Below are 13,936 nucleotides of genomic sequence, written 5' to 3'. Positions count from 1 at the left end.
ACAACAAACAAAAAGATAAAATAGCTACATAAATAAATGGAGAGGATTTTCTAAGAGATTGAAAAAAGATTAACTGGAAATACGTACTGTGCTCTTAGATAGGAGAACTCGAGATTGTAAACTTACTGCTTTTCCCTAAATTTCCCTTGTGGGTGAAGAAGGCAATTTTCAGGTACCCTAAAAGGAATATAGTACAGATGGGGCAGTCAGCATCATCAAATCCTGCAGAAACTACAAATAAGATGGGGACTAAGAGAAGACCATTGGTGAAAACTCAGTTTTGACTTCCATAGAAAACATTTTACAGTGGTATAGAAACCAGAATATAAATTAAAGGATTGAAGTTTTCAATTTTGATGAAGTCAAATTTATCCCTTTTTTTTTTTTTCTTTTATGGATTTTCTGTGGTGTCATAGCTAGGAAATCCACTGGATTGTGAATGCTTTATGGAAATGGTCCTGCCTTATTCATTTATTCTTCCACTCTCAGTGCATAGCGAGACACTTATGAATGCAAAGGGGACTAACATTTTTAGGGTACCTATGCTATGTGTCAGGCATTGTGCATTGTGCTATACTCTTCCTAAGTATTAATTGATTGAGTTTTAGAATGAATCTATGTTTACAAGATAAACCAACCTGCCCAAGTTCTTATGGCTGATAGGTAACAGAGCTGAGTGCTTTTGACCCCAAATCCCCTCTCTTTCCCTTATACTAATGGGCCTTATTAAATAGTAAGCCTACAGTGCACGTGGAATGATTGACTTTATAAAAACTTGATCACAAACTTCTTAGAAACATGTGTCTCATAAAGCAAGCCTGCTTAACAAGTTTTTGCACCTTTTGGTATTATGCCTGTAAGCCCTTTAAATATTTTTTAAAGAAAACAATGCTGTTCAATGTTAACCATAATAACTCCAGTAAATGATGTGGACTTTTATGTGAACTTTCTCTTTCAAAACTTAAAACTACAGGATTCTCTTTGGGACTTTTTTCCTCTTTGTCAGGTACCCATTTTCATGGTATGGGGTTTGCAAAGTATTTTGCTGTAGAATAATTCTTCTGGCTGATAACTGTATTTGTTTTGCAGAGAGATCTTTTACATGGTTCATTGCCTGTGTCTTAAGTTTTTCCCTCCCTCCCTTCTTCCCTCTCTTTTCTCCTCCTTTCTCTGTTTTTGTCTTTCAATAAATAACAGCTAATTTAGGTGTAATTACTTCTGAATGATTGTGTATTGTATAGATCTACCTTTAGTAGCTTAACAGGGGTAGAATTCTTCCACCACTCCCATATAGATAGGGAAGGGAGTCTGTTTGAAGGTGGTTGCATTTAAAACAAAAAAAATAAGAATTTATTTGACCTTATTTAAGTCACCTATCTTAATAGAAAAAAACTCTTCTGTTATGATGATATCAAGTAATATAGCTAACATTTCAAATCTTGGTACTCATAAATGAAATGTTGATCCAACTATGTTTATTATTTTATTAGCCAACATTTCAAATCTCTGTACTCATAAACTGTTTATCCAAGTGTTTATAATTTGTTTGTTTATATTATAATTATAGTCAGAATTTTATTCAACTTCACATGTGATTAATTTTCTTTCTAAAAATCTAAACAGATCCTATTATAATTTTTTTAGGTATAATTTACATACAGTAAATTCATCTTTTTAAGTGTACAATTCTGTGAGTTTTACAAATACATACAATCATGTAACTATCAATACAATTAACATATAGAATAGTTCCATCACCCCAGTAAAGTTCCCTCATGCCCCTTTGTAGCCAATCCCTTTCCCATTCTGCAGCATCTGGCAAACACTGATTTATTTTCTGTTCTTATATAAAGAATGACATATAAATTGAGTTATACAGTATATAGACTTTTGAGCCTGGCTTCTTTCATTTAGCATAATGCATTTGAGATTTGTCCATATCGCACAAATTGCTGTGTAGTATTCTGTTGTATAGATGTACAACAGTTGTTTATCCATTCACCAGTTTGAGGGACATTTGAGTTTTTTCCAGTCTTTGGTGTTTATATGAAAAAGGTACTATACACATTCATGTACAGGTTTTTGTGTAAACATAAGTTTATATGTCACTTAGATTGATACTTCAGAGTGGGAGTGCTGGGTCATATGTTAAGTGTATGTTTAGCTTTATAAGACCAAGCTGTTTTCCTTAATGGATGTGCTGTATCTTTTTGTATTCACACCAGCAATGTCTGAGAGTTCTAGTTGCTCCGCATCTTTACGAAGTCGGTATGGCCAGTTTTCTTTTGTTTATTTAACCATTCTAGTAAGCGTGTAATGATACCTCATTTTTAAAGATAAGGCTTTTATTTTGGAATAATTATTTTGGAATAATTTTAATTTGGGGATAATATAATAATATTCTGGAATAGATTTCCACAAGTGTTTCAAAGATGATACAGACAGTTCCCATATACCCCTCATCTAGTTTCCCCTCTTGTTAATGTCTTACGTAACTATAGTCATTTGTCAAAACTACTAATTGGTGCATTACTATTAACTAAACTCCAGACTTTATTCAGATTTCACTATTTTTTCTACTGATGTACTTTTTCTATTCCAGGATCCATTCCAGAATACCACATTGCATTCAGTATAACTTTAATTTGTTTCTGACTCTAACATGTTATAACCAATTTATAAGATGCCACTACTAGTCTTGGTTCTACTTATTGCAAGAATATTTTTTTTTCAGTTCATATCTATCCCAGAACACTATATATGTCATATACTTTTCTTTTGGTGAATGAGTTTAATTTGTGCATAGTTCCTTTTGAGTTGCAGTTAGAGGAGATGCCAACATTTGAGACTGCTGGCCTCTGTAGATTTGATCCCTTCCTTTCAGACCAACCAGAAAATTATACAGAGAACCTCTGGGAAAATTGTTTCAATGAAGAGTCTTTAACAAGAAAAGGAGTAAGTTCCTAAAATTTACTCTTCTCATTTACTTTGTTGCTTGAAGTTAGCATTAACAGCTTTTATTGGTTAAATTAGCTAAGCCTATATCGTTTTTTATTCTCTTAAATCTATACATTTTAGTGTTTAAGTTAAATGGCATTTTCAACACTGACATAAATTTTTGATGACAGTAGCCAAAACACACTAAATGTGATTTCTTTCAGCATGTATCTTTAATACCTAACATATTCTACCCTATATTTTATTTTAGTATTTTTCTTCTGGTTTGAGATATTCTGCGAATATTTAGTGTTTAGAAAAAATGTTAAGGCTCTATTTAAGTTATACACAAAAGAAGGCCCCAAAGAAACACATGGAAAAAAAAATCATTTGCTGAGTTAGAAGTCACATTTTTTTAATGACAAAAATTTCTGATTATCTACTACCATACTAAATGATCTGTTTATTAATGCTCTTATACAGTGCTTAGCGTAGTGTTACAAAATAAAATGAAACACTTAGTAAAATGCTCTTATGGAGAAGCATAATCCTCCATAAATATCACAAATTGACTTCATGAAAGAAATATAAAATACGAACTTCAATCAAAATAGAAAAATATGAGCTTCAATCTTGAGGCACAGTTTGCCTAAGATTGTTAGTTAAGATCAACTGGAAAGGAAGACCTGTGCATCTTTTTAGATTTACCTCTAGCAGTAATTTTTTTCCTAAGCAAAACACAGCAGAGAGCAGAGTATGGTGATTGTATGCTGATTTTAAGTGCTGCCTAACAGACACTAGTACAGATGTTCCTCAGCTTACGATGTGGTTACCTGATAAACCCATCGTAAGTTGAAAATATCCTAAGTCAAAAATGCATTTAATGCACCTAACTCTCTGAACATCACAGCTAAGCCTAGCCTGCCTTAAATGTACTTAGAACATTGGTTATCCAGAAAACACTGGCAACACAGTACCGTGTAGAGTATTGATTATTTACCTTCAGGCCCACTTGCCTGAGTGGAAGCTGTGGCTCACTGCAGCTGCCCAGCATCAGGAGAGAGTTTTGTACTGCATATCGCTAGCCCTGGAAAAAAATCAAAAATCAAAATTGAAAATTTGAAGTACACTTTCTATTGAATGTGTTTACCATCATAGAGTTGAAAAATCATAAGTTGAACCATCAGAAGTCAGGGACCATCTGTACTTGAGTTTGTTCTCAAGACAGTAAATCAGTAAGGCTTCTCAAGATCCATGAAACACTGGGACCACCCATGTTACTGTTAGCTGGGAATTTCTTCTATAAATTTAGGGTTTGGCCCAGAGTGAAAGCATGAGAATGCTAACTTTGTAGTAATGTGACAGTTCTATTAGGCAAACTGTCCAATTATTTGAAAAGTTTTTGAGTTTTTTTGTTTTGTTTGTTTTTTTTTAAATACAGAACGCTTCACTAATTTGCGTGTGTCATCCTTATTCAGGGATGTATCGTTTCAATTTTAGAGTACGTGCTGCCGAAGCAAGCACAGTGTTTGTGTGGTTTTTGTTTACCCTGTTCTTCTTAATGTTTAAAAGCATTTTTGCAACTGTATGTACATTCATGTTCTGTTACCTTATTTACATACTTTTCTTCATTTCCCACCTTTGTTTTCAGCTTGTGTATTTCATTCAGTGGCCAGATGGTCAACAAACCCAAGCAGAGAGGTCATACTAGCAAAAACAAATGAAAAACAAAATAAACGTCTTTGCTATTTTTATTAGTTTCCTGTGACTGCCATAAAAAAAATTACCAGAAATTTGGAGGCTTGAAACAACAGAAATTTATTCTCTTACAGTTCGGGAGGCCAGAAATCTGAAATGAAGGTGTGGGCAGGCTGCACTTCCTCCATAGGCTCTAGGGGGAGAATCTGTTCCTTGTCTCTTCCAGCTTCTGGTGGCTGCTGGCAGTCTTTGGCGGTATCACTCCAATCTCTGCCTTCGTCTTTATATAGCCTCAGTGTATGTGTTCAATTTCCCTCTGCCTTTTTCATATGAGGACATGAGATGGCATTTATGGCCAACCTAGATAATAGAGAATAATCTTATTATAAAACCCTTACTTTAATTACATCTGCAGACTCTTCCAAAGAAAGTAACATTTACTGGTTCTGGGAATTAGGATGTTGGTCGGTCCTTCCTTCTTTCCTTCCTTCCTTCCCTCCTTCCTTCCTTCCTTCCTTCCTTCCTTCCTTCCTTCCTTCCTCCCTCCCTCCCTCCCTTCCTTCTTTCCTTCCTTCCTTTTCTTCCTTCCTTTTCTTTCTTTTCAACTTAAAACTTTAGCCCATTAAAGGAGAGAAACCTAAGGGCTCCTAATCTCTAAAGTAGTACCTGTGCTGTGATCCCTCTTTATAGATATAATTAAAATTTGATTTAAAGTGTATCATTCCTTGCTTTTTTTTTGAAGGGAGCTTTTCAGTTAACACAAATTGTAAAGTGATGTTTTTCAAATCAGTTAACAAAACCTTGTAAAGAATTAAACTTGTGATTTTAGACATCTCTAGTGAGAAATGGGAAAAGTGAAGATTTTAATTTTTTGTGTCTACCTATATTGAAAGTACTTAACGAACTGGTTTAAGTATTTTGAGGAATCAAGAGTCTGGAAATTGTGCTTGATTGAACAAATATTTGTTGAATGCCCATTGTGTGCTATCAGATACTAAAAAGAAGAAAGTAGAATTTAGGATCAAGATGCCACAGGAACCTTAGAACCAAAGGAAAATTAATAGTTTTCACAGAATTAGCTGTCATGTATACAGACCACAATAGAAGTCAGAAGAGTAGTTTTGAAGAATTCTTAATTATTAACTAATAATGAAGCAGGGAACATTTTCACTAATAACTGAGTTTTTAGTAGGTTGGGAGATATTTTGTTTTTCTGAAATGATGCTTATATCTGACTAGAAATATACCTTGTAATTAAAATTACCTGTAAAAATTTTTTCATTAACAGTAAAAAGTCTGTACATTGTAAATTAAAAACTTAAGGTTTATAAAGAGAAATCAAATTATTTTTGTTAGACTGTACAAGAAGTTAAAAAGTAGCATAAAAAAAAAATCTCATTTTAGGATATTTCGGAGGTCCTTAAAGTGCCTGATAACACATTAACAAGAGAAGTTTTAAGTTTATAAATTTAAAACATTTAAAAACTTTTAGGAACATAGTATTATACCATGAGGTCAAAGTAATATAACAGAATAGTTAGAGAATTAATGAAGGAAAAGAAATAAATAGCCTAAGGTAATAGTAGGAATGTAATTTTAAAAGGGAAGGTTGTATGCTCAATTCTGCATGAAGGGGAATAAAAAGCTTCAGACAAGGGGGTTCGGAATCTTGGATTCCACTACTGGTTCTGCTACTTAGAGACTTTATGAACCAATGCCTCCACGTGCTGGGTTTTAATTTACTCGACCCTAAAATAGGGATTACCTCTAACAATTAATACTCTATATTCCTTGTAGCATCATATTATAAATTTTATTGCATTCACAGAGTAGTTTCTGTCCAAAAAGGTAAAACCAAATGTGAAATGTCTTCTGATGTCAAATTCTTTAATTATTGGAAGTTGAATGCTTTTGCTCAGAACCATAAAATGAACCAACCCTGGATTTGTATGCAGGGTCTAACTTGACTTTTTATGAAATAGATGACAGAGCAAGAAAAGTAAATGAGTCTTTCTGCCTGTAGTGTTTTCATGAACTTATTTAAGATTTGGGGTTAAGGGAGTATCACTGCAGTTTAAATTGCTTTTCCCTCAAAGTTGAAGTTTTTTCCTGAGGAAAAAGGGTGAGCCAGAATGTAGAATTTATATCCAATTTTAGCTTAATGTCTTGAGGAACATTTTTATAGAAGCATTTTTAAAATAATGCACCTAAATATTTTTAAACACAAACCTTAAAGCATCCAGTATTGTATTCCTTTTGTATCTGCTTTTGATCTTACCAAATTATATTTAAGCTATTACTATGCAATAATTCATGTAAAATCTTACATTTTTTTTCACATTTTAAGTGAGCTTGCATTGAAATAGGTTACAGTTTTCATTTTAATATAGAATGTTCAATGGTAGAAATATAGCATAGGTAAACCATTCTCCACATGTTGGTTGTTTCTAATTTTTCATTTCTGTGAACAACAGACTTTCTCTTTTTTAAATAGAGTTAACTTCTGACCCCTCTTTTTAATTTTGGGAGAAAAAAAAAAACACAAGGAAAATTATTCAGACCATGGGCAATTTTATGATCTTTTTTATACTCTAACTGGAGAACAGTCTGATTTTATAGCTGTGCCTGAATATTTCTTATCTTCTTAGAGCCCAGATAACTCTAGGTTTTGCTGTGTAGATTTAGTTTAGGTAGTTTAATAAGTATGAAGTGGTATCTTAAAATATTAAAATTTATTCAGTTATTAGTGAGAATCTTTTTTTCCAAATGCTGATTCTATCTTAAACTGTATCCTTTGCTGGATGTATATGTTAGTCATTGTTTGCTGCATAACAGATGATCGGTAAATGTTGAATTGGTTAGGTTTATATTGAAGACATTAAGCTTTTATCATAGTTATTGCAGGTATTGCTTCCATTTATTATATCCTTTTAGTATTAGATTTGTTATTTTTTCATTGTATGACGGTCTATTTTATGTAACCAGATCTATTGATTAGTAGTTGCTTATGCTTTCTTCTATTGCTGAAAAATTTATCTCTTTTCCACAGATGAGATAAATATGCTTTTCTGTTTCCTCCAATATTTTTTGAATGCTACTAGTTCTTCCTATATTTAGAATTAATCATAGTATATGTTTTTAATTAATCATAGTATTAATCAGTGGATATGTTTTTCTCCACATTGATACTCAGTTTTTCTGACAATATATTTTAAATATTGATTTTTCTCCACTTATTAAAAATACTTTTTTTGATTATTGTTTTGGTATTTCTAGTCTCATGGATGTTTTTGTATTTTTTCTTATTGTGGTAAATATATATATATATATATATATGTAAAAATTAATTATTTTAACCATTTTAAAGTATACCATTCAGTGGCATTAAGTATATTCACAATGTTGTGTAGCCATCACCACTACCCTCTAGACTCTTTACTTGATGTATTTCTACTTTAACCTGAAACATTATTGGTAGTATCTCAGGCAAATTGTTTAAATCTCTAAATCCCAGTTGTCCTGTCCATAGAATAAGAGTGATACCACCTGTATCTTAGGATAGTTGTGGAGATAAAATTAGGTAAGACAACAAATGTAGCAATACTTGCTGTATTATAAATGCTTTGTAAGTGATAGCTCTCTTATCCTTTCCATGATAATTGGTTTTAAATTAAAGACGGGTGTAGGGCAGTTCTTCCTCAAATGCGTCTATTATTCTCCTCTCTTCCAAAATATTCTCCTCTCCTCCAAGATATTGTTATTTTTGCCTAATTTTCAGTAAGAAATTTGTAGGTGTTGGAATAAACCTTTGTTTACTTCTCATTTGAAACCTAATGTATATGTTCTGTAGATTACAAATCCCAAATTACTAGTTAGTATCATCCCCATCAACACTGACTGCTGATAAGCACTGTTCTGCAAGATACCACAGAAATGTTTTAAAACTATTTTCTTGACATGTTTTCTGATTTTGCCTTATAAGCCTCCTACTTTATGAATTAGAATTTATTTTTAAGAGATACATTCAGGCTTTATGTTTGGTACTTTGGGTGTTAGAACACTTGTTTCTCAATTCATTGATAGATCTCCTTTAGGATAGATCAGCTATTGTTGAATAACAATACTTGAAGCAGTCATCTTAAAGCAATTTAGAAGAAGGTATTTTGCTTTTTGTTTTCGTTCTTCAAGGCATACACATATTTATATTTGAGAATACCATGGTAAACATTTGCTAGTTTCTTTTTTAAGTCCTAAAGTAATCCACATATTAATAAAAATCTTAAGTGGTGATAGACCACTTTTTAAATACTTTTTTAGGCTACTATTGTTTATAATTATTGTTGCTGAGATATATTTAATTTTGGGAAGGATGCTGTTAATTTTCTCCAGGGAAATTTCTGTAGCCTTTTCTTTGATGTGCTCTAAAAGTACATATAAGGCTCTGGAGCGGGCAGTAAGTAGTCAGTGATCAAATTTATGAACGACCTGTTTTCTACTTAGAACTGTATCAGAGATATTCAGTTAATACCTAAATATCTCTGTGCATACTTAGCTGCATGCAAGTTCCCCTGCAAGGACCTATAATCAGACTGTTCTGCTCTACTTAGATATCTCTCGTGATGTAATTAATAGTGATGTATACTTTGTTTTCATTGTAAAAAAATTATTCTATGCTTTAAAATGTTCATGTATATGTTTCAATTTTCTTTCCTGTATTTAAGAGCTATAATAACACATTGAAGTAACCTAAGTTCTTGCTTAGGTGGCTATTTATAACTACAAGATAAATAATGTGTTGAACTTGGTGCAAAACAGAAATTATGAGGCAGGAATCTAATTAGAATTTTGAAATAAAATATTTGTTACTAATTATTTCTCATTAATTTCTGAGGATTAAAAATTATGGCTGCCATATTACAAAAATATCTTGCTTTTATTTATTAGTATGTGAAATGACAATATTTAAAATTGTGTGACCTTTTTGAAGCAAACCAAAGTTCCTATTTTTTCATTGTCAGCATCTTCAGGTAGGGAAATGTGAAGTCTTAGGCAATACTATTTCTGTTCTCAGTGGTAGATTTTCCCAGGTTTCTGTCCATGAAGGCAAATAGATTTTCACAAACTCTAAAAACGGTGATGAAACAGTTGTATTTAGAAACCAATTGTAAGAATTAAAACTAGAAAATTATGAAAATACATTACTATTCAAATGTTGTAAAGGTACTTTAAACATAAGATAAATTCAGAGCGTGTTTTGTAATTTCATCGGATGTTTGGCTAAGTTATAATTATATTCATTTAAATTACATTAAGAATCCACCTTCCACTATTATGTCAAGCTGTTATATTATTGGATAATTAAAAGATGAATCTTATTGAATGTAGAATAATGTCAGGTTATATTGATAGTTAAAAAAACAAACCAAAACCCAACAACCCCGCCCCCCAAAAAAAGCATACAATTAAATTAAACTCTAAAACTAGTACATGGAAATGAGAATACTACGATTTGTATAGTAATTCTGTACTTTTTTTTATTATCAAGTACTGGATCACTGTGTCTGTTATATAACAGTTTCATCTGGTAGCTAATAAACGTGACTTGATTGTAAGCACATGCCACTGTAGAAAATGGTATGAGATCTTAAAAGTTTCAGCACACGGATAAATACTAGGAACACGATAAATATGTGCATTTTTTTATGTTCTTATATTTCAGCTCTTTCAAATTATAAATTTTTGGAAGGAAGGAAGAATACTGTGTTGATGGAAAGGAGTATCTTAGATGCAGTCTGTGATGGAATTATGTAATTTATAGTCATTATTAATATATTTTATACACAAATGTACCAGAATATATGTTTGCAAACTTCACACATATCACATGTTGCCAGTAGAATCCCAGAAGATTCTGTAATAAATCATATGCTTTCCTTGTAGATTGCTCTTTTTGTTTTAAAATGATAAAATTATTAGTGATTATTAACCAATTACTTGATTTTTAAAGTTTTCTTAATACAGAAATTATCTATGTCCATTTTGTTCCACTAAGTTTAAAAGCTGAGAAAATAAAGGCAATTTTAAAGACAGAAACAACAAAGCCTGCTTATTTTCATAGAAGAAATAGAGGTAGAAAGAAATGTCTTCTAATTTTTCTCTTTCTCTTAAAGGTTTTCTTGCAATTTACCGTAGAATTTATTTCAAGAAAAATAAAAAATTAGTCCATTTCCATTATAAAATCACTGATATTTTTAGAAATATCTTATATTTCTAAAAAGCAAAATTCAAGATTTTAACATTTAGTTTTGTGTGACTTGACAAATTATTTCCCCTCTATTAAGAGTAGTATTTTTTGCCTTTTAAAACCCATAATCCCTTTTGATCAATAAAAATCTGTGTTCTTCTTTAATGTTCATATTTTAAAAATAAATTAGTTCTGTGTTTAAAACCAAATTAAAGCACATGTTATTGAGTATCCTTTAAAAAAAAACAAAAAACACAAAACAATTTTGTTACCTTCTTCTTGCCCAGAGATAGATTTTATAACCCTTCCCCAATGAGAAGGAATATCCCCTCCCTCTCCCTTTCAGAGAATCTACTAAACAGAGATAGCAATTATTACATTTATCGCCTTGAATTAAGTAAAACATGGAATATTATCACTTTTTGTTTAGGTGAGAGCTGGGCACATAAAAGTTCAACAAATGAGGCATTATATTTTCCTAATGATTTTGCTCTTATGGGATGAAATCATAGATGAACATTATGTACATTTTTTAAACAGTATTAAAATCCCTTAAAGTAAAGACATTTCAATTTAAAACTAAGATATAAGTTGGTGAAACATAAAAATGTTTCATCTTTCAAAATTGTAAGTCAGTTTCACGTCATATTGATTATGCTCTTCTGAGTAAAACAAAACAAGTACAGGAAGATAGCTCCTGTGAGCTTTAGTTATTGCGCTCTGTAATTCTGCAGCGCTAGTTACCTACGTCAGGTAGTATGAGAACTTAGCTTTTGAGGCTGTATGAGCTACACGTGAGTGCGTTCAGAATCCAATGCTTCTGACCTTTAGACTTTTTTTTCTTTTGACATTCTAGATCAGGGCAGGGCGTAAAGAGTCGGTGTTGGACCTTTTTGTATCCCTTATACATGTTTTCTCTCCTTTTCCCATTCTGGAATGTGGCTCTAAAAGTGTGTTGTACTGCGCCAAGGGAGAGCAGTAGACGTGGAGTGGTGGTATACTGGCATAACTGAAGTTTTTCATTCCCCTTTGCATGTTATTTATCTATTTTCATTACTTCTGCAGTAAGACTCTATACTCTCTTTACCTTTATATGTTAAGTTGGTTACAATGATTGGGAGAAGTGACAACAGGTTTGACCTTCATTAAAAGCATAAGCAATCACATCTTTCGGAGAAGTGCTGGTTTCATTTTTGTTAAATAGTAATGGAGTTTTTAGTTTTTATAATGTATTTAAGTTTTCTATTGTCTGTGTCTTTGTCTTGCCAGAAGGGCACAATAAGGTGTTCTTACCAGTAAATGTGGGGCTTAGAGGCCTATTTTTCTTTTTTAATTTGAAAATCAAGACAGGAAGAAGAGGAGAAAAAGATTTTGCTTAAATAATTGACTAGGAAGCATATTTAGTGGAGCTTATTATTTCAGAATAAAATTGGGTCCCAGCTTTAGATGATTATTTTTCCTTAATTCTGAAATTCAGAGTTTCACTTTACTTATTTATTTGCATTATTAAAGTAGATCCAGAATAATTGAGTTTTCCTTTAAATCGGTTACATGTATACAAATAGTTGGTTATGAAAGTAATTGGTATTCCAGTTTGTCCTGTTTAAAGTGATTCTGTGTGTCTGTTAAGAGTTATATAAATGTTCTACATTAAAGCAGGGTAGATGTTATCATAACTAACTGACTTGCTAGGCTAGTTTTTATCATTAAAAATGTAACTCTAATCCTAAAAAAAAATTGTTCTAGTTATCAGCATATGGCTGTCATTGTAAAATGTTGAATGCATTAGGCGCTATAGTAACCATGTTAAGTACAGCAGTGGTTCCACGTGCTGGCTTTTGCAAGGTATTATAAAAATCATACCTATCTTGACTTGGTGCAGCGTGTCAATTTTAAAAAGCCACGTGCAAGTTTGAGATTTTGAGATTTAGAACTCACGTGGAAAGCTTGGGGTAACAAAATATTAAAAAATTATTTTCTGATGGCCTGAATGATAATGCTTTCAGAGCATATAAAGCTTTGAATTCCCCCTCTTTTTTATACAGACTGTGAAGACTGCTGAGAGACACTTCCGATCCAGTCACATAAGCCTGATAAAGAAATATTGGTCCTCATGGAAGAAGAACAAGATTTACCAGAGCAACCAGTAAGTATTTCCTTTAAAAATTTCAAGTTGATTATAGAAAAGCTAATCTTAAGAGATTTTAAATATTATTCAGTTATACTAGATTCCAAATTACAAATAAAAATAAGGAAAGACTCCTTTTCTTCTCAGAAAACAATGTCATGTGTTTTTAAATTCATATTTTGCTAACAATGCTAAGGAGTCTGCTTAGAAAATTCAGCATTACTAAGTTAGTATATTATTTAGGAATGTCATTTGAAAAAAATCAGTGACTATTCTTATAGTTTTTAGAAGATAAGAGGACATCTGTTTACCAAACAGTATATACCATTTCTGCCAGAAAGTTCAGTTTTATCTGAACCTAAATTTCCTTAAGTGATCTAATTTTTTTAAAAATTGTCGTAATTTAAAGAAAGTATAATCTGACCACTAGCTAATTCTTAAAAACAGATGAGACCCTATAAACTAGGTTGAATTCTTAATTTCTTTTAAATATTTAATATAAATAAAACTTTAAATGTCCCCAAGTGATAATGTATTTATTGCCTTGCCATGGCTGCTGCTTCTCCTTTTTTTTTTTTTCGTCCCTTAGTATTTAAAAAATGAAAATAATAATCATTCTCTTACAATAGTTTCATGTTAAAGGGTCTTTTTCTTTTGTCTTGAACTTCTTTTTCTGAAGTTAGGTAAGTACTGATTTCAATTTGTTATCCTGAGTGAACTTCTTGCATTTCATATTGAAAGAAAATATAGAGTTTACCTTTCTTTATGAAAATCCATAGAAAATTTTGAATTTTGAAAGCAGATAATAGGATATGTTTTTCATGTTCTAGATGTATTCTTTACATCATAGAAGGATGGACACCAGCTTCATTTAAGTAGTGACATTCTTTATTATGTTTTTAATATTTCTCTTTAAGCTGAGCAATGTA

The 13,936-nt window shown here is 31.7% G+C and overlaps 1 protein-coding gene and 1 pseudogene across 2 annotated transcripts in view; one reads left to right on the top strand and one right to left on the bottom strand.

Annotated features, from left to right (window-relative positions):
- Positions 1–13,936, top strand: part of EYA3 (EYA transcriptional coactivator and phosphatase 3) — an 89,596-nt gene that overhangs the window by 14,973 nt on the left and 60,687 nt on the right. For both annotated transcript variants that reach the window (XM_088790727.1, XM_088790726.1), the window contains exon 2: positions 12,925–13,025. In XM_088790727.1, coding sequence (XP_088646853.1) covers positions 12,993–13,025 — 33 coding nt within the window. In that variant the 5' untranslated portion in view covers positions 12,925–12,992. The remainder of the gene's footprint in view (positions 1–12,924; positions 13,026–13,936) is intronic.
- On the bottom strand, positions 4,369–4,461 carry LOC148755556 (U6 spliceosomal RNA; annotated as a pseudogene).

This window comes from Rhinolophus sinicus, chromosome 14 (genome assembly GCF_057876585.1).
Source record: "Rhinolophus sinicus isolate RSI-liver-muscle chromosome 14, RSI-T2T, whole genome shotgun sequence".
Taxonomy (NCBI): Eukaryota; Metazoa; Chordata; class Mammalia; order Chiroptera; family Rhinolophidae; genus Rhinolophus; species Rhinolophus sinicus.
This window is presented reverse-complemented; position numbering and strand designations above follow the sequence as displayed.